The 23821-nt window shown below is 39.5% G+C and overlaps 1 protein-coding gene across 1 annotated transcript; it reads right to left on the reverse strand.

Annotated features, from left to right (window-relative positions):
• Positions 1-1456: 1456 nt before the first annotated feature.
• On the reverse strand, positions 1457-22846 carry cald1b (caldesmon 1b). Its single transcript, XM_036144933.1, has 18 exons — positions 22592-22846; positions 22259-22362; positions 17448-17573; positions 15263-15578; positions 14792-15124; positions 14529-14698; positions 14309-14369; positions 14068-14103; positions 12450-12517; positions 11971-12220; positions 9751-9876; positions 8854-8897; positions 8681-8756; positions 8332-8463; positions 8071-8244; positions 6411-6479; positions 5775-5821; positions 1457-2929 (listed from the first exon to the last, which is right to left on the reverse strand). Exons 2-17 carry the CDS (start codon positions 22330-22332, stop codon positions 5789-5791), a joined length of 2088 nt encoding a protein of 695 aa, XP_036000826.1. The 5' UTR covers positions 22333-22362; positions 22592-22846; the 3' UTR covers positions 1457-2929; positions 5775-5788.
• Between the last annotated feature and the right edge of the window lie 975 nt (positions 22847-23821).

Below are 23821 nucleotides of genomic sequence, written 5' to 3' on the forward strand. Positions count from 1 at the left end.
CTTCAGGTATATTCCTGCTCTGGGTAAATATCATGCTGCCATTGAAACTTTCATCACCTCCTCAAGTATCAACAAGCCATTATTTCACGGCACGGTTTGAAGGGTTAAGATTTTTATCTGGGTGGTAAAAAAGTGACGCAACGCAAACAAAACATCTTTTTTTTATTTTTTTTATTGCTAAAGCCATTATTGTCAAATAAATCAAACAAGGCAATCAACCACTACAACATTTAGAAAACACGCAGCCGCTGTAATTTGCACTGCTGACATTCGCTGTGTATTTGATCTTCAATACAGGCTTAAGAGGGAAAACAAAGCAGGTTAAATGGTGCAGATCATAAACTCATAGATCCATGGATATCCAACTTATCACAGACTGAGTTACAGTACAGCATAAGGTGGCGTGTGAGGATAGCAAAAAAAAAAAAAAAAAGCTGGGTGTTCACCTGCTGTCTGCACAAACAGTGGAGCGCTTTGTACAACCAGTAGCAGTAAATGAATAAAAAAAAAAACTAAACTCAGCAATCTACTTGATCATTTTAGAAATTGTTCTCACTTTAATATAAAAACTGATCTGTTCTGCAGCAGGAAAAGATTTGTTAAAGGTAAACACATACTCTAGTAAACAAAGTAAGCGACACAAACAGATTTCAAACACTTGGGGAGCTCTATAGCTCTGCAAACCCACGGCCAGTGACTGATCTCCACAGCGCCGTAGAAGTTACTACCAACTTTACAGGCTTTTCTCTCGACGCCCACATGACAGGCGCTGTCCCCAGAAGCAGCCCAGTTAAAAGAGTTAAGACTAAGCTGATGTTATGTTTAGCAAGATAAAGATCACATAAGTCATAATTAGGCATGGGCCTGTTTCTAGCATGAAGGTATATTGAGGTTTTAAAGAGCAGACTTTTCTCTGGCCATGTGGGCCTGAGGTAAAGCAACGGCACTCTCCCCTGTTTCTACACACTGCCGGATGAACTGTTACCTTCCCTCACAAGAAAGACAAATTTGAAAACATTCTGAGCCAAAAAAAAAAAAAAAAAAAAAAAAAAGAAGAGTAATCTTCATCAGGCGGCGGACAGCAGGCTGGCTACCTGAGCAGATAGCCTGGCTAATCAAACAGATATAACAGCCTTTTGTACTCCCGCTGTTACTCTGTGAAGGGCGAAATAACAAAAAGATCCAATGGTGTGTGCAATGATGGTAACAACAATAAATCTGACTGGTCCTCCTTCCATTCAAAATAATAATTATTTCACATTCAAAATGATAAATGATAAATGTTGCAGATATCATTGCTGTAAATCTAATTATCAATGTGGGTTTTTTTTATCAGCAGTGGATATAATTTTTTTTATCAGCAGTGGATATAATTTAAAATTATATATATATTATAGATTATAGATTATTATAGATATAATTTATTATATCTATCTATTATTATTATAGATATAATTTAAAATTTTCTGTTTTAGATCATGTTTACGTTTCTGCTCAAATTCTGTTGGCTAATACCATCAGACCTTGGTGGTTTTGCTCAAGGTCATGTAGGCCCATGCCTATTTATAACATCAGTGGCAATGTTGTCATAATATTTTATGTCATAACATGACGTGTTGAACTGCTCCAAGGACTTCCTTGTGTTATATTAAACACAAAGGAGAGCTGAAAAGAAGGCAAATCACAAAAGCAGCGTATTGTTAAGCAGCAGAAATATGTAAGGTTTGGCTTTGTTTGGTTTCGCCTTTTTGTGTTTGGGATGTTTTTGCGTGAACCATCAGGAAGCTGAAAGCGGGGCGGTGAAGAGCAGAGCCGGTCTAAGGCTGCATGGGGCCCTCAGCAGATTTGGACCGGGGGGCCTTAAAACTACCATCCGGCACCAAAGCTCGACTGATAGACCCTTTATTTCCTTCATGTTCAAACTATAATGCATTATTATTGTTGAGGACTACAATGGAAAATCAGCAACGCAATAACTAAATGTGTGTTCCTTCAAATCTAATTCATTTGGGATCTCATCTTGGGATTAAATGTTCATGCTTAAAAACATCAAAATATGTTGAGTCCTTTTGTTTTGATCTATAGAGCTAGAAATTTGTACTACCTGAGAAGACGATGGAAATCATATAACGCAATGCACATTGGCTTAAACAGCTTTTAAAGATCAATTTTCGTGACAGTAGCATTGTTTTAAACTGCTGCTCCTTTCTTTTGCAGTTTAGGTCATTATACAGCATATTAATGTGGAACATAAAACCGCTAGGCTTCTTTTAACTATTTAACTACGAGACATTTTCTTTACTGTCTCAGTACACCGGTTAACATTTTGAAGATCAAGGATAGCAAGTGGTGTGTTGCACAATTACTACTGGTGTATCCCTCATGCAATAAAAAAAAAAGAATAATTTGTAAACCTGACTCAGGATAGTTGTAGTGCTGTTGGGGGCCCCCTGTTGGTTTGGAGGCTCTTAGAAGTTGCTCCGTTCACTTATTTCTCATAATTCCCCCCAGTAATGATATTTTAAGGTTACTGTTATATATTAATTAATATGTCATGAAATCTTTTGCTTCTTATTGCAACATCTGTATTTCATATTATAATCAGCTAAATGAGTGGCTATGGGTCTCCTCCAACAGTCATGGCCGTTTTCTAGACCTATAGCTGAAATCAGGTTTGAGCCTTTCAACGTTTCCTTGATTGGTGTCGAAAGTAATCAAATATGCAACAGTGCAGAATTACAAATACTACAGAGAGCAGATGGTAGCTGATGCTGACGATGAGCCGCCCGGATCTTTTGTCCCCGCTCTGGTGGGACCTACATGGGAATTTGAAGTGCGGTGAAGGGTAAACGGAGCACGAAGGAGACCAGAAACCTCTTCAGTCAGGAAGCAACTTAAACGTGAAGTCACCGCTTTGGTTTGTCCAAGCCTGCGGAGAGTGAGAGATCAGATCTATTAGTCATTGCATCTGTCAAAGTTGCTATGTATAGATCCTGGAGGTTTAATAGGTGTCAAACAGCATTACTCTCAAGGTTATATAACAAAACCGTCACGCCCCTTCCCCTTTAGCTTGTCTAGGTTAAAGCAGCACTTTTGAAACACTTTGAGGACAAAGTCAATACAAGTGTCTTTGTTGTTGAAACTTGGCCATTTGCCCTTCGCTTTCCTCAGCTGTCCATTTCTCACGAAGACCCGGGGAGGGAACAAACAAGGATCGCTATTTATGGCCGAGGCTGACACCTGACAAACCGTTCTCCATTTACAGTGCATCCAAAAAGTTTTCACACCACTTCACTCTATCCACATTTCACTACGTTACAAGCTTATTACTAAATGATCTACTGCACATCACTGTGACAAAACAAGTCACACATGCATTGGTATTCAAATTCTCTTGTCGATACCTTGTCGAAGCAACTCTGACAACAATTACAAGCAAAAGTGTTATTGGATATGTCTTTACAGGCTTAGCGTACCTGTTTGGGGGTATTTTCTACCATTCTTCCCCACAGATCCTCTCAAGCTCGGCCAGTTTGAATAGACAGTGTTGGTATACAGCCATTTTTAGGCGTCTTTTCTTATGTTTTGTTGGATTTCAGGTCAGACTTTGATTAGGCCACTCAAAGATATTAAGAGAGAGGTCACTGTCAGATTGGAATATGCCCCGGTCCCTCTATATGGTGCCTGGTTTCTGACGTGAAAAAATAAAAAAAACACCCCCTCAGCATGATGCAACCACCACCATGCTTCAGAGTAGAGATGATTATACCTGCTTTTTTCCAGACATGACAGCGTTAAAACCACAAAGTGGATTGACTCTATTGGTTGAATGTATTGTTCAACCTTCCCATCAAATTTCAAAGACTTAAAACAGCAAGTCTTGTGAATTTAGATTTTTATGGAGGAAAAACATATAAATATCATATTTTTAACAAATTTATGGCAATTTCACAGGCTTAACCTGGGTGTGTGTGGCTGTTCAGCAAAGTTAAAGTCTTAATCATTAGCATGCGAATAAGCCTGGTGAAAAGGGAAGACTCGCTGCTCAAAGTGTTAGTAATGCGTCCGGAGCACTCCGTTTTAATGTGAAAATCAAGCAGCTGCACTCTGGTATGCCGGACAGCTTAGTGGGTCTCTGCACGTCACAGGGCAATCCAGGTGGCACTCGCTGAACATTGTGGTTCGAAAACATGACAGACACGCCGGGAGTCTGGAACTTTCTTTATACTGGGAAACAAGGTCATGGTGAACGATTTTAAATATAGACCTCGGTGCCACAGATCTGAACTTGTGCCCAAAAATCCCCTGCAGGAGATCTGATTTACAGAGAGCGGCTCCTCTCCTGCAATGTCCGGGAGGTGGGCCGTAGTAGTTATGAGCTCCCAATGGGGTATAAATCAGGCTCTGCCTGCTCGTCTTACCAAGGATGTGACAGAGAAACATACTTCAGCAAGACTGATAATGGTAAAAGCTGGTTTAACATGGACTGGTTTACACATTAGCAGACAACTAAAACTAATCTGGCCCCTCATTGCACCTAATTGGCAAAGTGCCTTCTATTAAATCAACACTGACAAGTAATAGTCCTTCATTTAAGCCCAGTAATAACTCACATCATCGGCTTTTACCTTTGCTTTTTTCTCCTCTCCCCCACCCCATTAAACAAACAAACAATTGAAAAACTAGCATAACGGTGAGCAGACACAACATGATACTCGATTTTCTAAATGTTTTTCCAATTGACAATCTGAGAAGTGTGCCATGCATTTGTATTCTGCCTCCTAAATCATATGCTTTACATAACTACTTTTCACTGCAGTCATAGCTGCAAGGCTTTTCTGGGGTGAGCTTCTACCAACTTTGAAGGTTTAAAGTCTGAAATGTTTCTGGTTCTTTGCAAAATGGTTGTAGGTCAGATTTCTGCTGAAGCGCCTCCACAGCCTGAGGCAGCCGCCACAGTGGTTCATCATGGTGATGATGGCTTCACAGTGATGTGCAGTGTTGCTGTCTTCCCTACATGGCTTGTAAAAATTGTTAAGCAGAACTTTCTTTCAGCAATAACATTCTTCTATCCACTCTTCTATGAAGGTTAGATTTGTGCTGCGCATAACTGATTGTTTTATAATGTCTGCTGGGTTTCTTGGCCTTGATGAAATTGTTCAGGAAAGTTTTTTTCAACAAACCTCGGAGCCCTTCAGAGCTGGATTAATTGTAATACTAAAATGAAACACTTCAACTCTATTTGCTAAGTAGGTGAAATCTTAATGCAACTGTTGCACAGCATTACATTGAGGGGTATGAGTGTAAATGGGACAAACTACAAATGCACACTTATTCAGATTTCTACTTGTAACAAAAATCTAAAGCTGAGTCACTTTTTTCCACTTTACTGGTTCGTTTTGCTTTTATTCTATCACATAAAATAAAAGTGAAATACATTGGGATTTGTGGTTGTAGCATGACAAAATGTTCAAGGCTGTGAATACTTTAGTAAGGCACTGATACAGACAGGGCGTCTGACGGTGAGACACTTTTTGCTCATTAGCAATCAACACTTGAAACCGACTTTCCATTTAATGCTTTTTAATGGATGGTTTCATTGTTGTGCTGCATTTATCATGCTGCAGCTTCATAATTTTTGCCTGTTTTCTAATACAGTGCTAAAGCACTTGGCAGATGAAGTTAGAAAATTAATTTGAAAAACCAGATAAGGGCACATAAATAAATTCTATGGGTCAAAGGAAAGCACTTTGTGAACAGTGTATGTTACTCACTGTAATGCAGCTTTCTAATGAAACTTGCTTTTTCCTCCGACCGCCACCTAGAAACAAGAATGACAGTAAGAACTGATGACGTGGGCTTGCGCTTTACGCCTGCTTTCAAGGATCATCATAAGCTAAAGGAGTTTGATTCGGTTATTGACACGGCGCCGGCTCACAACACGTCACTTGAAGGAACTTTGCAAGACGCAGTGGTCCAATTCATATCCAGTTTTATGGAATCCAATCTCGCTCAAGTTCAATAAATATATCAATCAATCTATTCCAGTACGAACATGCAGCCAGATTTGATTCCAACTACATCCTCTAGCATCATTAATTAAGCCTAACAGACTTTGCTCGTTAATTGTGCTGGACTAAGCATTACGTAGTTGAAATAGGTGCACACAGCTTCTAAAACCAGCACCTAATGCTTTTCCTAATAGCTATAACTTAGTTACATTTAGGATAGATGTTCACTACTGTACGCACATTGGATGTCTCAAAAGGTCATATTTAACCAACATGAAGACTGGTTTATGGTGTATGGTGCAATTTACTACATATTTTAGGGAGACTTAAGAGAAAATAAGCAGTTTTAGATCAATTATCCTTAAAAATATTAACATAAAGGGTTCCTGTGTGTACTACCTTGGCCGGTGTGGAGGCTCTCTTGGTTTCCCACATGCCACGCTTGCCGGCATCGCCTGGTTTGGCTTCCTGTTACAATGAAGGACCAGAAAAATGATTGTCAAAGAAGTGGATCTGAGGAAGAATGTGAAAACGCATCAACATGAAATCTTGACCACAAAAACTGCTTCACACAGAGCCAATCCCCAGGTGGCACTGGACTCTAAAGGCAACGTGATTCAGAGACCTTTAACTCCCATTGCTAGTCACAGCTCAGCTGATTTCCGCTGTAGATCAAAGAGGACCGGGATCAGTCTAGCCGTCAGAGTGTGAACGACGTGTGGTTGTGATGTTACAGCATTGGGCTGAATTTAAAATACAGATGATGGACCAGAATGGATCGGCGCACAGACATACGTTGTAATTTAAAGCCCTGTTTTGCAAGCAGCATCAATAAAACAGTGTTAACATGAGACTGGGAAATTAAGTTTGATTACTATTACGCCCAGTCACGTCTAATGTGGGCGTCCAATGTTTAAAAATTATATTTGAATATTAATTTGTTTCAATAGGTTTAAGAATCATTTAGCGACTGTTTGATGACAAAATAAAAAAAATCTAACTATTTTGTTCACATAATAGTAAGTAAATTCAGGCAGTAAGGGAATAAATCCAAAATGCAAAAAACAACCACCCTGTAATAACAATAAACAGGAAATCTACCAAACGAACCACAGAAATAGTCCATGACGCAGCCATCCTCTAGGCTGCTGTGTACCTTTTTCCCATCAGGGGGAGGTGTTGCTGCAAAAACTGCAGCGCGCTTAGCCAACAAGTCACAGCCTGGCCAACACATTTGACCCCAAAGTTATTTTGCCCATAAATTGCGCTGTAGAACAATGTGACACGTCATTCAGAAATCACTGCTGTAAGGGGATACAGCAGCGATGTCTCCAGAGATGCTGGTGGGATTAGCAGCTTGTGTCCTACTTCTGGAAAAGAACACAATGTCTACGGAGTAGCAGTTCAGATGTGACCCGATTTATGTATTCACGGGCGCTATTTGGTAATAAAGGATGTGGGTCTGTCAGTTTTTGATTTTCTTTCATTTTTCTTGTTGCTTTGTTTGTTTTTATTTAGTTTTGTCAGCGTTGTGGTGAAGACAGAAGATAAGTTCTCGGTTCAAAGAAAATGAGAACTAAAATTATGTTGTGCTCCTGGAGCAAGTCAAGTCTTAATAGTTATGATAAATCTAAAATACAGCGTTTTAAAAGTAAAAATAAATAAATAAATAAACAAAACAAGACATAACAGCTGCCAAAATGGTTTTTATGGCTGTAATGCTTGCAGTGTTGGAGGTACGTTCTTTTTCTACACGGAACCTTTTATATGTGGAGATAAAAACTCAAACTGAAGCTTTAAAAAGGTGAGGGATATAAAAGCAGCAGTGACAGAAGATGCTGTTGGCCAAACAGCCCACACGGGGACACCAGACGCCTACCGGCTGCACCGTTCACTGGTGGAGGTCCAATGCAAAAGCTGCAGCTCACAAAGGACCGATATGTTGATGTGCAAAGGAATAGATTAGCATGCACAGAATATCTGAGGGATTACTGGTACAAAGCAACAATGGTGTCTTGTTATAGTGGTTGCATGAAGACACGGATGTATCAGGTCTTACCGCTGGCTTTGCAGCTGCTGGTGGTGATTTTACCGCTGCTGGAGATGGAGCCGCTGCTGGAGCTGGAGCTGGAGCTGGAGCTGGAGATGGAGCTGGTGTCTTCTCTGCTTCGGCAGGCTTTGCCTTCCAGCTGTTGACGCGTCCCGCCACGCTTCCTTTGATACCAGCCACATCCTGAAAAGAGGTGGGAGGGATTCTCACCTTTAATATTGCTTCTGATATCAGATGATCTATCTAATCCTGGCGGGCATCCCGCCTCACCTTGTTTGCAGGAGCTGGACTTTCCGGGGGGCTGCTCACGGGGCCTTTCTCCCACATGCTTTTCATGTTGCGCGTGCCTCCTGTTTGAATATCAGCCAAAGGAGACTTGGGGGGTTTTACCTCTTTGTTTCCCTGTAGGACAAAAGCAAGGAGTGCTATTCTTTCACATCCATGTGCAGCTGCACACTGCACAAGGGTGCAACTTTTTGGATATTTTTAAATGCATTGTGCTGCATATAGCCGGTGGTTCTTGGTGTCTTAATTTCTCATGCATTTTGTGAAAAGACCAATGTGGTGAATGTTTTTTTCTGTTTCTGTTTAGAGGGATTTTCATTATGTTAAGTCTCACCTGAACAGCAGAGGTAAACTGTTCCAATCTGTTCCCAATCTTAGGCACGATCGGAGTATGTGACACCCTCGCTGGGCTGTTGGGTGGATGAAAAACATCCTATATGTTAGTGAGGAAACTGTTAGTGGTCCATTGTTTATATTTATTCATGTCTTGTTGAGCGTCTGACCCACCTTTTCTGGGCTGACTTGGTCAAAAATTCCACCTTTTGCCCAATCTGGACAAGAGAGGGATGTTCAAAGTTAGCAATGTGTGCCAACAAGCAGGACTTGTTGACACATACAGAAATAAAATGGACAAACGGAGCAGGCTAATGAAGACAGAGTAATCTGCTGCTGTTTGGTGCTACCTGAGGGCCTTTCCTGTGGAGTTAGAACGTCAGCAAACCAGGATACGTGAACAATGTTCCACTTTAACAAAACCAGATCATCTTTCAGAAAGCTTCAGTGATCTTAGACTTGCTGATGGTCGCAGCTTTCACTTCTTTTTCATTAATTTTCAATCAGTTAACCAACCTAATTCTGAGCTATTATTTAAAATTATATTTAACTTTAGATATAAATGCAAAGAATTTAAATAAACAGGATGACCAAAATGGTAATCATGTTAAAAGCCAATGAGAGGAAGTATATAAGAGCACAAATCACAATCCTTTAAATCTACATTTTGTTTGTTGAAAGGAAAATGTCAGCATCTGACAAAGGAGTTTTTGCACTTTAACACAGGGACGTTATCACTTATTTGTCTATCAACAACCGAGTGAGGAAATTACAGTATCAGAGGATAATATAGGCAACTTCATTGTCTACTTTGTCATTTATGATAGGGTGAGGGTTAGTAAAATATTGCAAAAAATCCAGGGTGATGTAATCAGTTGAATCTTTTATTTTACTTTCTTTTCAGTAATCTCGCCTCTGGCTCTCCGCATTGTTGGCTTTATGTTGGGGTGACAGACACCATAAGGGTGGAAAACTACTGAAAATAAGCATTTGCAACTTTCTCTCAGTAACTGTGTGCTGTGTGTTTTGAATCAATGTTAACTCCTGGAGTCTCCTTTCTCCAAATCTCACCTTAGAGGAGCCTTTTGGAGTGATGGCAAAATCGGGTTTTGCCGCTTCCTCCCCCATTTGTTTCTTCTTTTCTGCAGCCTCTGCTCTTCTTCTCTCTATCTCCTCCTTCATCCTCTTTCTCTCCTCCTGTTATAAAAATCCCAGGCATATTGTTAAACATAATTGCATTGCATGAATTATAATTTTGTCAGGTTCTGGCCTTTCCTCAATCCTATCAAAAGGTCTTTGCATCAAATCAATAGCAAATATGAATGATACCCTGTGCAATGTTAACGGTATTTGAATTTGGTTCATATAAATGTTTCTCTTTTTGTAACGGTTTTTGACCTGGGTTGCCTGAAAACACGACAAACTATACTATACCATAACCATGCCACACCATGCCACGCTACGCCATGCCATAACTTTACTATATCATAACCGTGTCATATCATATTATACCTTTGCCATGACATACCATACTATTGCTACGTCAGGTCATACCATTACCATGCCATACAATGCGATAACTTCACTATACCATAACCATGTCATACCATATTATATCTTAGCCATTCCACTGCCATACCATACCAGGCCCTGACAAACCATTGCCATGCCATGGTACGCCATGCCATAACTTCACCATACCATAACCATGTCATACCATATTATACCTTTGCCATGCCATAACATGCCACTCTTTGCCATTCGATGCCATACCAACTTTATTTATAAAGGGCTTTAAAGCAACCACAGCTGAAACAAAGTCCTGCACATAACTGCAAATTATAAACATTCATTAAAATAAAACCGTATGAATATGACTTAAAAAATTAAAATTAAGTACAACAAAATCAACTCAAAACAAAAAAGGACAAACTAGGTCTCGCTGATGCTGAAAGCTAAGAATAAAATTGGGTTTAAGACGATGGTGGTTATTCCTCTGTAGGGGGGCAGCAGTAGAGAAAGCTCTGCCCCCTCTCAGCTTTCTCTTAGACCTTGATATCTATACAGCTGAGGGGCTGAGAAGGTAAGTAGGGATGAAGAAGCTTTGAGAGATACTGCAGGGAAAGATCATCGAAATGCTTAAGAACACAAATAAGAATTTAAAGTGAACTCTAAAATAAACAGGCAACCGTTGGAGAAAGGCTAAAAGAAGGGTGATGTGTTCTGGTTCTGAGTACTAGCTTAAAGACGTGCAGCAGGGTGCACCAGCTGCAGAAGAGAAAAAGCCTGACTCACTACAATATGTAGTCCATTACAGTAATCTAAGAGGACCACAATAAAAACATGGGTCACTGAAGGAGTTGCCTGGACTGGAAAATTTCCCTTTTGGCAGCAGCCCTAAAACATAAAAGCCAGACTTTACAACTACTCTAAATGGACTCTCCAAGATAGAATCGCTGTCTATTTTAAAACCAAAACCAGCACAAAAGGTCTAAAATATGCTATCAGGGGTCCCATATCAATGATGGTGGACTCACAGGGGTCATTTGGTCATCTCTGTTTGTTTCTTTATTGACATTTAAGAGGTTTAGGACTAGCCAAGCTTTAATATCCTCCAAACAATCCAATAATGCTTCAGTTGAAAAGCAATCCTTCTGATTCAATGGCAGATAGATCTGGCAACAGCTTTAATCATTAAAAAAAAAAACAATGTCGGTGCATCCCAATCCACACTGGTTTGAAATTACACACACAACCTCAAAATATACACATAGACCCTCATTAATTTGAATATCCTTTAATAAGTTGAACAGAAATTGCATAATGCTTTGACCCTATCATCAATGTCTTGGTATACTTCTGGCTGGATATTTGACAATTCCTAATAGGCAGAATGGGTTTAGTTCATGGATCTAACTTTTTAATATAGCCCTTAAATCTTCAACTGGCTTTAGGCTTTGGGAAGTCCATTCTAAAAGCTTGATGTCTGCCCTCTATCCATTCTGAAACCAGTTTAGATGCGTGATAGGGATAATTGTCCTGTTGTCCTGTCGAAACAGCCTACTCAGCATGATGCTGAGGGGCTGTTTCGTGGCCATTTGTACTGATACATTGGGCAAAGTTGAAGGAATGATAAGGATGGACTAGCTCCATATTCCTCAATTTCACCTGAAATGCACAGAGAGATGGTTGCTACTTTGAGACAGTAAAGTGTTTCAACAGGACCACGCCTGCCTGCAAGCTTCTGATTAGAAGCCTAAATATTTCCTTCTCCAAGAAGCACGCCTTCACCTGCTCTTTGGCTTTCTTTTCCTCTTGCTCCTTCTTCCTCTGCTTCTCCTCCTCCTCCAGGATTTTCCTCCTCTCCTCCCTCTTCCTCTTCAGCTCCTCCAGCTCAGCTTCTGCATCCTGCTGCTTCTGCTTCATCTTCTCGATCTCCTCGCTTTCCGCGTTGTTTCGTCGCTGCTTCAGCTCCAGCAGCTTGCGCTCGGCCTCCCGGCGCTCGGCGTCATCGGCCTTGCTGGAAGGAACGATGTCCCTGCTAGAGCAGGTTTGTAGATCATTGAATTACAGCTGGCCCTCTGTTTAGTTAGCTCTAATTTTGTGTCATTTCACCGACTCTGAGAAAAGTTCATTTACATGGAGCTCAGAAATATAAAGTGGAAAAAATGCTATTGTTCCCAGGTACAAATTTGCTCATACAGTACATTTTCTTATTTGTGTCCCTCCCATGATACCAGGCAAAGTGGGGGAGAGGAAAAACACATTACCTTGCTGCTTTCTCTGTTTTCTTCAATTTATTCTCAAAGATGGCACAGTTTAGTTTGGAAGGTTCATTCTTGAATAAAGAGGAAGAACAAGTTAGACGTATTAGCCTTAGCTGAAGGAAAAAGCACATAGAGCAGGTGAGAAATGTGAACACACTCATCATACTCACACTCATTTTATCCTGCAAAGTTACTTTACTATCCTGCAAAGTTACTTTACTATCCTGCAAAGTTACTTTATTATCCTGCAAAGTTACTTTACTATCCTGCTAAGTTACTTTAGTATTCTGCAAAGTTACTTTATTATCCTGCAAAGTTACTTTATATCCTGCAAAGTTACTTTACTATCCTGCAAAGTTACTTTATATCCTGCAAAGTTACTTTACTATCCTGCAAAGTTACTTTATTATCCTGCAAAGTTACTTTACTATCCTGCAAAGTTACTTTATTATCCTGCAAAGGTTCTTTATTCTGAAATCCACTGCAATTCACTGAAATTCTCAAGCTGTATGCAACGAAATTACGTTCTGTACGCACTCTGTGCATACAAAATGACAAATAAAGTTTGTCTAAGTCTAAGTCTAATCATAGGCATGAGTAGTATGCAATACTGGGCTATATCTGGGTTGGTTTTCTGGGTGAAACAACAACACAAAAACAAATGATGTGATTTTTCTTTTTTTAAATTCACCACTTTGAATGAGTTAATTTGACTGACGTTTCAATTTCCTCTGATTTGCTCTGGTTCAAAGTTATACCTACAGACTCATTATTACTGAAATAAAAGTCCTACTGCAAGTTGCAGATTAACCGTGCTCTTTTTGATAACCATCAACAAGACCCTACCGGGTTTTATCGGAACCAAATCACACGGGCTGAGGTCTATAAATAACTGGAAGATCCCAGAACTTCAGTATCGCCGTCCATACGCAGAAGCCAGTTTCAGTTTGCCGGGACTTAAGAAGGAGTGGGTTGAGAGTGAAGCAACTAAGATGTACAAATGTCAAAATGGACATGCCAGCTGTCCTCTGGAGAAAAGATTTATGATGAGAAAAAGATGGCCAGACTGATGAAGTATATTTGCAGGTATGAAGCTGAAGCTAAGCATGGTGGCGGCAGCATTCTGCTATGGGGATGGTTGTACATTGCACAAAGTAAATGGTAATGACCTGGTAATAGACAACAATCCCTAATACCCAGTGGAATTGGTTTTGAAATGGGAACAGCAACCTAACCCAAAACGTCTCAGATAGCCTTAACCCAACAGAAAACTTGCTGGCACCGTTAAAAGCCTCGCTGAGGCCAGAGAGGTAACCCGTTTTAAAAGCCCTACCTGGCCTGACGCAGACCTGAAGCGTGGTGATGGCTGCAGAACGTGTGTGGTTCCTCTGCAACTTGCTGATGGACATTTATCCAGATTTTAGTGCAGGTGGTTGTGTATATTTTAAGCCTGTATGTATAATTCTGTCTTCAGAGAATCCAGAACACATTTCGACTTCCTCACCTGATTCTGGTCATGGTAAAGTTAGCCAAATTATCTTTGAAGCAGCCATTCATATAGTCAGATATACTTATACTGCCAAGAAAAACTACATATCAAAGAACTGCCGGTTTGTTTTACCTTCTCCTTAAAGCCAAGTTTCTTTGGTTTCTCCTCCTTCACACAGAAGAAGAACAGAGAGAGAGAGAGAGAAATAATGTCAGTGACCAGAGCTTTGTGATTTCAGGGTAAATGCAGCTTTTCTATGAATTTGACAACCCTGAGTCCTCAGACCTCAGTATAAATACAGAATAAATCTGATGAGCCATGAAACCCAAACTGCATTCTCATGCCACTGTTCATGATGTAAAGACAATCCCACCTCTTCTCTCTTCTTCTTCTCTTCTGCTTCCCTTGTTTTGCGTTTATCCTCCTCCTCTTTTTTCTTCTTCTCCTCTGCCTCCTTTTTCCTCCTTTCCTCCTCCTCTTTCTTTTTCTCCTCCATCTCTCTTTTCCTCCTCTCCTCTTCCTTCTTCTTCTCTTCTGCTTCTCGTTTCCTCCTGTCCTCCTCTTTCTTCTTCTCTTCCATCTCCCTTTTTCGCTTCTCTTCTTCTTCTTTTTTCTTCTTCTCTTCCCGCTCCATCTTCCTTCGCTTCTCCTCCTCCTCCTGCTCCTTTCTCTTCTTTTCCTCAACTTCTTGCCTCTGTTTTTCTTGTTGTTCTTGCTTCATCTTCTCCTCCATCTCTTTTCTGTGTTTTTCCTCCTCTTCCCTTTTCAGCCTTTCTTCCTCTTCCCGTTTTTGTTTCTCTGCCTCCTCTTTCTCCTGTCTTTCCTCCTCTTCGTCTTTCATTTTTTTCTCTTTTTCTTTTTCTTCTTCCTCTTTCTTGAGCCTCTCTTCCATCTCTCTTTGTTGTTTTTGCTCCTCTTCCCTTTTCTTCTGCTCTTCTTCTTCTTCCTTCAGTTTCCTTTCTTCCTCTTCCCTCTTTGCTTGCTCCTGTATTTCCCTTTCCCTCCTCTCTTCCTCCTCCATCCTTAACTTTTCTTCCACTTCTTGGTGATTTCTTTCCTCCTCCTCTTCCCTCTCCCTTTCTTCTTCCTCCTTGTTTTCAACAGGGACAGTTTCCTCCTCAGTATCTCTTTTCTCAGAATCTGGCTTCTCAGACTCTGCTGCTATTGTAATCATCTTCTCCTCAGTGTCCTAAACACAAGTTGCACATGAACATTCTATTAATATCTAGATACCAAAGAGATAAAAGCTATTTCTTCTTTTCTATTATTATCTGTTCTTATTCGTGAAAAAGTAAAAAAAAAAAAAAAAAAAGACTTTTTATCTGACCTTCTCATGCTCATCTCCGTCCTTCTTCCAGGAGTTGCTTTCAGTATCTGTGACTTCCTCTTGAGCGGACCTCTCCTCTGTTTTCTCCTCTTCCTCCTGCATCTGTTTGCTGCCGTTGTTAATGGAGGATTGCTCCTGCAGGCTGATTTCTGTGCCGTTGGTGGAGATGATTGTGGGATCGAGTTCCTTCTGCCTCTCCATAGCCTCCTTCATCCTCTTCTGTCTACGCTCCTCCCTCTTGGCCAGGCGCTCCAGCAAAGCCTGGTCATCCTCTGCTCCTCCAGTAACAGCTGTAGAGGATTCGGTCTCCGTCACACTGAAAGAACATTAAATACGTTTTTCATAAGACTTGGAACTTTTGACATAGGTGCACAGTTCTGGCATTACAGAGTGTTATATCAGTGAGTAGATGCTTTATCAGCTTTGTTTACATAAACTGCTGCTGCATTTTTATCCTGAAATTTACTGCAATTTACTGTGATTCTTCATAACAATTTACTGTGATTTTTTACATTGTTTTACATTTCAGTTGTTTACATAAACCGCTGCTGCATCTTTATCTTGAAATTTACTGCAATTTACTGTGATTTTTCAAGCTGTACGCAAACGAAATTTCGTTCTGTACGCACTTTGTGCATGCAAAATGGCAAATAAAGTTGTCTAAGTCTAAGTCTTATCAGCTTTGGACAAACAGATCAAATATAAAGCAAATGTTATGTCATAAATTCCGGAGGCTCAGAGGGATTTTTTTTATTAACATAAAAAAGTCCTTTTGAAATAAATCTTTACAGAAAACCTTTTTGGTAGCACTACGTAATGAGGCCCATACTTTTCAGTAACTCAGAAGTTACTTTCTAGGATATTCCTGGAAGTTACCAGGTACTTTCAGGGATTTTTTTGACAATGACCAGCTAGTTTCCCCAACCTTTACAAAGAAACTTACAATGTACTTTCATAGAACTTCATTAAAACTTACGAGGCACACTTGGGTACTTTTTGAAACCTATTATTACTAGGCACTTTCCATGAACTTGAAAATTTAATGGAACTCTCTTAATAGGTTGATCAAAGTCCTGGGAGCTAATCTTAAGGTTTCTGGATTGCAAATTCTAAGTTCTTGGAAAGTTCCTCAAAAGTCATGAAACTTCTGAAAATGTCAGATAAATTCCCTGAAAGTTTTAGCGAGTAACATCTGAGCTCTGAGAAAGTTCCATGAAAGTTCCACAGAAAGCCCAAGCTTGAAGCTCCTTAAATCTAACCTTTACGGTACCAGTCAAAAGTTAGGACTTACTTTTGTTATTCAGTGGCTTTTCCTTATTTCTATGACTTTCTAAATTGCAGATTCATATTAAAGACATCAAAAATATGACTCAAACGTATACAGAGTTATGTATCAAACTCTGAATTCGGAAATAACATCTTGTATATTGTAGCTTTTTCTACAATATACAGCTGACTTGAAGGAGTTCTCAGAGGTAGTACTGAAAATAAAGAATAACGAGAAGGTGAGTCCATACTTTTGACTGGCAGTGTACGTTCCTCCATAAAAAAAATTGTGGAAAATGTCTCGCAAGTTCCTGAAGTGATCTATCAAATTCACAAACGATATGGTATGTTCTGGAAAGGACCCAGTAAGTTCCTGGAAGTTGCGGGAAAGTGATCTCTGTTTTCCTTCAAAGTAACCTGAAAGTGCTGGGTTAGGGTTATGTTTAAAACAAACAAATAAAATATACCTTTCTGTAAAAAGCAGATGACATGAGCAACTGAGGTGTGGTGGCTTATATCCCACAGGAAGTTAGAAAAGTAGCCTGTTAAAACTGTCAAGGACCAATGCCTGAACAATTGTGGGATTTTTTTTAAATGATCCATTTAGTAAATTCTCCAAAGTGGCCCCATTTAATTAGATAGCTATAGTGAATGCACCTAGTGTTTTTTATTATTGGTGTTACTCAGGATGTTACCCTAACAGGGTTGAATAAAGGCAACCTCAATGAACGTTCCTCAGCCTATTTGTTCTTTCCATGCCAGATATGATGAAAAAGCAGAGGTCTTCGTGCTCTGCAGCTAACATGTCATCAGTTGCCTTGGAAATACTGGAAACAAGTTTTAATTACACATAAATATGAATCCTCTATCTATCTCTAAAGCCCTGGGAAATTAGCCTCCTCGTGGGATTGTCCTGTACCTGTTAGTATTGATAATGTCCGTGGTTTCAGGCTCCTCCGAGTCTCTATTTTTCTTTCTTTCCTCCCTCGCACGTCTCCTTCGCTCCCGAGCCTCCTCCTCATCGTCGTCATTAGCGTAGCCCCCCCTCAAATGGCACACAGACAGAACGTGTCTGGATTAACAGCATAGCAATAAATCTGTTTGGTTTTCTTTTCATTAAGGGGTAGTTTATTCCAAAACAGGGCCGGTTAAAAGTTATGGAGCGGAAAGCAAAGATTTATATCCCCTTATTGACGTTTTCAATTTGTGAACCATTAATTAGATCAGAGAATCTCTACGGAGTCGATTTCTGAAAAACACTAACAACAAGTTCAGGAAACCACGATCGTCGCCTCCTTCTGTGAAACAGAGATACAAGACCTGAATAAGGTGGAAATCCATGGAATCGGAAAGCAACCGCGCAAATAAACATTTCAGTTTTCTTTAATTTCTTTGCTGTTTTTCTTCTTCCTTCCCTCCATCTTCTAGCAAGACATGTATTAGGATGCTGCAAAAGCCAAAAGCAAAGGCCCTTTGACACAGAGAGGGCTCAAACTCATGTTACATCTATATGACTCACCAATCGGACTCACCAATATAAAATAGACAGAAACACGATAAATGTTTTTGCTGGGAATGGAGGAAGAGAACATGTCAGAGCAGGTCATTGTGGGCTGAAATAGAAAGGCAGTGGAAACATTCCAGTATGTGCCACGTTTAGAGAGAAGGGCAGCCATGGGGCTGGAGGGCAGAACTGGGAGAAAGACTGTGAGAAAATAGCTGAGAATGCTCCATCTTGCAAGGCTCTGATAACACAGACGGCTTCTGATCTGGAATCAAGTCAACCATATTGACTTTATTACACCGTTCTCCAAATAAAGTCTATCATTGACTCAAATCTTTGGAAAAGTCAACCTCGTACTTCTGTATTTTTAAAAAAAATGAAATGTCATTTAAATTTATTTTAGAGCTATGTGCCAAGAAAATTCCCCATCAGTTATTTGTCATTGGGATGCCTTTTTTAAACTCACATGGAGATAAAGTCGTGAATGGTATATTCCTCAGAGCTCCGCAGCAACAAAATCACGGGAGAACACTTGTACCTGCCACTGTGTTTGGAGCTAAACAAAAGTAGCTTTCAGTGTTATGACAGGAAAGCCTGATACTGCACGATAAAAAAAAGGGCTTAACTTTCCAAAACCAAATACTTGTTCATGTTTATATTGTTTTACTATGGTGACCATATTTGAAGTTTGAAGCTCACCCACACTTTATAAGGGACGTGGATATCTTGTGTGGAATCGGAGGCCAGCTCTGTTGTGTTGTGCAGATTTCCTTGTTTGCTCCAGAAATGTTTTTTTTTTTTTTTTTTGCGCACATTTAGAAGAAACCTGTGGCATTTCTTACTATAGAATAGATAACATGGCTCACTGGCCAGGGCAGCATCTGGGTGGTAGTGGCATAAGTGCTAAAGAAAAGCAAAAAAAAAAAAAAAACTGTGATAAAAACCTAGATAAAATGTTTGTAATTTACACACCAAGTGAGTTTTCTGATGCTTATTTCAATTTCCGGGGCAGTGGGGCATGACTGTCCTCCCATGTTGTGCACGTTTCCCTGTCTGCTGCTGATTAGTTGCTGCTTACATCTGCAGAAGATACTACCCGTCGTTTCACAACAAACAGGGAGACTGTTGCTAATCAAACAAGAGAAAAAAAGTCACGTCACTCTCTTGTCACTGTTTCAGCTCTCTCAGGCCACTTCCTCTTTATGCATGAGTCATATCAAATGGACAACATCAAATTTGCATCAAATTTGCCTTCTGCAAACTTATCCTACCACGCTAGCTGCATGAATAACACGGATGCTAAAAAAGGAATAGCACAACTATAAGTTTAAAGACAGGTTTATTTCCATGAGCATGTTTCCCTTATTGCTTACAGAAAACAATTACAGTCATATTCAGTAAATTAGAATATGCATTTCTAAAGGAAGTGTTTGTCAGATTAAAAGTACATTTTGAAAAAAAAACAGCAACCTTTAAGCCAGTGCTAAACATACTGTTCATTAGACCCCCAATTCTGCATGAAAGGCTTTGCTTCTTTATTGGTCTGATGCAATATTGTAATCTTAAATGTTGTGTTTTATTAGCGGGAGGTGGAAAAAAATCATAAATGACAAAAATAAAGGTTTTAAAATGTCATCCGTCTGCAGTAATCTAAATAATGTTGTTTCCCTTAGTGAAGTGAGCTATTGAAATAAATTAACTTTTCAATAATATTCCAATTTGTTGAATAGGCCTGTCAGTTGTAAAGATAAGAAGTTTTATCTTGTTGCATTGGTGATGCGTTATGCCTCTACAGAACAGCCAATCCATCAAGACATTCTCACTAAATTTGAGTCGAGCAGATTTCCATAAAAACACAAAATCTTACAGTACAGATAAAATAATAATACTTTATAATAGCCTATTTCACTCCAGGTGTCAGAGCAACTTCTATTTTTTTTTTGTAACTGACACACAGTTATGGAGCTAAACTTATGTGGTTTTACATGAACATCCTGGTTTGAAATTCAACTAAATTTTTTTTTTTTTTTACATAACAGTGAAGTCATATTCACATGTAAACATTCATATTCAGATAATTTACTCATTACAGCTGCCTGAGTTACAGAAGAGAGGAAAATGTGGTCAAGGTCATGCTGCTTCACGTTGGGACACACTACTCCCATCATGCACCTTGATCCCATCTGTCCTTGAGACTTTACATTATTCAGTCATCATCAGAGAACAGAGAAACACTTTCAGCTGCTGTCTGCAGATAGGCGCTGCGGACGCGGCTTGTTCTTTTTGGCCTGACGATCAAATCGAAACGCATAGTTGTTTTCTTCTTTAGCCATGAGTCTGACTTTTCAAAACTTATCAAACATTAAGATGATATGCTACAGAATGTATTTTTAAGCGTTTGCTTGAATCATTCATCTTATATCCCGGCTGAATTTCACTTGTGATTGATTCTAAGGTTCTAGTAAGATGATCACAAAGTTTAAATTTATTGTGGATTTTCTCTAACACAGGCTTAAAATCTACATATACAAGAGTTATCTAAATGTCACTTGGTCATCTGCTGAGAAGCCACTGCTGACTTGTGGTCATTACACGGATGGAGACCTTTCTCCTTGTCATAAAGAGTAGTTTATTTGATTGTTTAATGATAATTAAAGCATGGTTCTGAATTTGTTTTATAGAATTGAGCCCAGGATTAGTCCAGAAGCCTAACATTAGCCGGCTTTGTTCATATCAAGGCCAGTTCTGATATGTGATCGGGATCATTGGCCTGTTGAAACAAGTAACTTTGTCCAAGTTTGAATCAACTAGCTGTTGATTAGAGGTGTAGTTAAAGATTTTGGAAATTGTCTGACTTTGTCATTATTCTATCTATACCACTGGCAGCAAAACAGATCCTCACCATGATGCTATCGCCATCGTGCATCACAGCTGCTGCAGTGTTTTGTTTTCTGTTTTAGCCTTGAAGTCCTCACCTTGACACCTTCAAACATACTTCTTGTCATTTTGGTCAACAATCTCTGTGTTGGCAAAACACATTTCTGTTGAGGACATTCGGCTTGCCCCTGTGGGCTTCTGAAGCGTAGCCATTTAGTGTGTGTTCATTTTGATGAGGTATATTCCTTTTGCTGGGCGCCCTGTTGAACCATTTTGATGCAATACTGGTATTATTTAGGACATATGCACGGGTGTTTCAGGATCTGTAAGCTCGTATTAGGCTTTCGTTTAGCTGTTGATTTGAAACTGAAGGCATGTGCAAGTCTGCCCATCTTCCTTTTTATCCACTTTGCCGCCCCACACCATAATACCACCACCATGATTTATAGTGGCTACTGTTCTTGTCAGTGTGTGAACGTGTGAGTGAAGGGGCGAATGAATGGATGTAGTGTAAAGCGCGTTGGGGTCCTCGGGACTTGATAAAGCACTTTACAAGTACAGGCCACGTATCATTTACTATTCATCACCGCGCACAAATGCCCTGACTTCTGCACGTCTCTAAATTTCAGTTCAGCTTGAATTTAGAGGATTGGCTTCTTTCTTGACTGGCACCCACTCAGCCATGCAGGATTGTTCTCCCTGTGGACCCCCCTGTAGGGACTCTGGTGTCTCATCAGATTCCACATTTAAGCCATGGTGGTGCTTGAGCTGTTCTTGAGCATCTTAACCAATTTCTATTTATTTGAGGGGAACAGTTCAGATCAGACCAGATCAGTTCAGATTGTTGAAATTTCAGCTCAATTAGTGTTCTAAAAATGAAAAGGATCCTCTAGAAAACCGGCTTTGGGATGGATAGAGCAAACTAAGCCCTAAGATGAACCCAGCTAGGAATTTGTGGAAAATTATTAAAATCTGGGTCTGCGACTGGAGAACAGCCAATTTAATCTCTGATTAGATTTATACCAGCAGCAGGTTGATGGTGGCGAAAAGCATGCGCTCCAGTTGAAATGTTCTCTGGGAAATTTGGGATGAGGTTTAAATGCTTAAGCCTGCATGTATAATTTTGACTTTGTTTGGTGTGGGGAAAAACAAAAACACCAAATTCAATCATATGTACCCAATCATTTTAAAAAAGCACAAGGTATCATGAACTGTTATAGTGCCCCGCTAACAGAGCCATGTTAAAATGACCTTCATTCCTCTGACAGGACGTCTACATGTATGACTAAGTTCACATTTGCCTGTGAAATCTCTTCGATGCGTCCACATCTCACTAAAGGTCTACTCACTTCTCTGCTTCCTGGCGCATCTGCTCTCTCCTCTGCCTCCTCAGCTCCATGCGGCGGTCAAAGTCATCATCCATGTTGCCCCAACGAGTTTCCTCACTTTCTCACTGAAATGCACAGATATGATGGTCACTTTTATGTCTCTGTAAAGATTAAAAATGATGTGTTCTTTTCGCAGTCCTGTGGGAATTATTACCACAATCCCAACGTTTGAAAGAGAGAAAGCTTCATCGATTCCCGGCTTCTTAAATGTGGCAGAGAAGGCTCACAGACCACCTAAAAGGCTACTGATGAATGCAAGAGATAAAACGTACATCGCACAAGAGTTTACAATACCTTAGCAGCTCTCAAGTTCAGTCCATAAGCAACGGCGTCTCTTCCCTTGTCATGCATCAGCCTCCACAATCTGGTTTCTATCTCAGCTCTTCTGCAGCTCAAAGAAATTCTGTTTGTCCTTTCAGCGACTCTAACTACCAGAAAAGGAAAAGCTTGCCTCCCTGCTCTGCTCATTTCTTTCTCATCCTCCCTCCTCCTCATTTAGCCCGACTCCAGTTTCCCTTGCTCTAAATCAAAAGTCCATGTTCACTACTTTTTCCCCACATTATTATTATTATTATAATATTAGAATTATTATTATTTTAATCTGTCAGTTAGAGGATTTTCTTGTTTGCCCAGTGTTGATATGCTAAAGTCTCACTTTTGGAAAAGAAGACATACAAAAATTCCTCTTTATTTTAGTGTCAAAACAAAGGAAGAAAACCAATAGAGGCTAAACTGACATTATGTAGGAAACAGCTCTTCATTCATTATATCTTCCAGGAAACTGGGAATTTCATTCAAATCTGAGAATCTAAAACTCATTTAAATGATAAAAAAAATTCAAAATATGTCATAACATGTGTATATTATGATATATTAATTCATTCAACAGAATAACTTTGTACATACTGTGATATGAATTGGGTGGTTTGTATAATACAAATGTTTGAATTAAGTTAAGAAGCTTTATTTAAATTTAGTATTAAATGTAAACACTTGTCAAATAAAGTCAATTCAAACTTATTTTCTGCTGCTGAAGGCTCACCAGCTGCTGTGTAGCAATGTTAATTTAACATTTGCCTTGTTTGAAAGTCTCATGGGGATAAGCAAAAAAACAGCAAGGCAAAAGAGACATTTAGCCAAAGCATTCACTGTGCTGCTAAAAAGTTGTATTTCTAACAATACAGAAACACAAAATAAATACAAATTTACAAATCAACAGCTTTCTGTAGCTATTAACTTGTAATCCGCCTGATTTTGCACCTAAACAGGAAAAACTATTTAACAGCATAGAATCTTGGAAAAGAAGCAAATAGTATAGTATATTAAAATACTATATTAATTGTACTTAATATACAACTAGTATATTACAGTAAGTATCCCTTAGAATGAGAAGAATTGTGGCTTTCCATAATATTGTTTCCAACAATATGCAGATTAATGGAAAAGAAAAGCGTTAATTTTACATTTATTGGTAATAACTGAAGGTTTCTAACCTGGTGCTTTAGTGATGACGCAAAACCTTCA

The sequence above is a fragment of the Fundulus heteroclitus genome, chromosome 2 (assembly GCF_011125445.2).
Source record: "Fundulus heteroclitus isolate FHET01 chromosome 2, MU-UCD_Fhet_4.1, whole genome shotgun sequence".
Taxonomy (NCBI): Eukaryota; Metazoa; Chordata; class Actinopteri; order Cyprinodontiformes; family Fundulidae; genus Fundulus; species Fundulus heteroclitus.

Coding starts and splice junctions, on each gene's coding strand:
- cald1b (XM_036144933.1), bottom strand. CDS start 22,332: ATGGATGATGACTTTGACCGCCGCATGGAGCTGAGGAGGCAGAGGAGA. Junction 15,579..17,447: donor GACATTATCAATACTAACAG/GTACAGGACAAT, acceptor ATGTTCTTTCAG/TGTGACGGAGACCGAATCCT. Junction 8,898..9,750: donor CTCCAAAAGGCTCCTCTAAG/GTGAGATTTGGA, acceptor TCTCTTGTCCAG/ATTGGGCAAAAGGTGGAATT.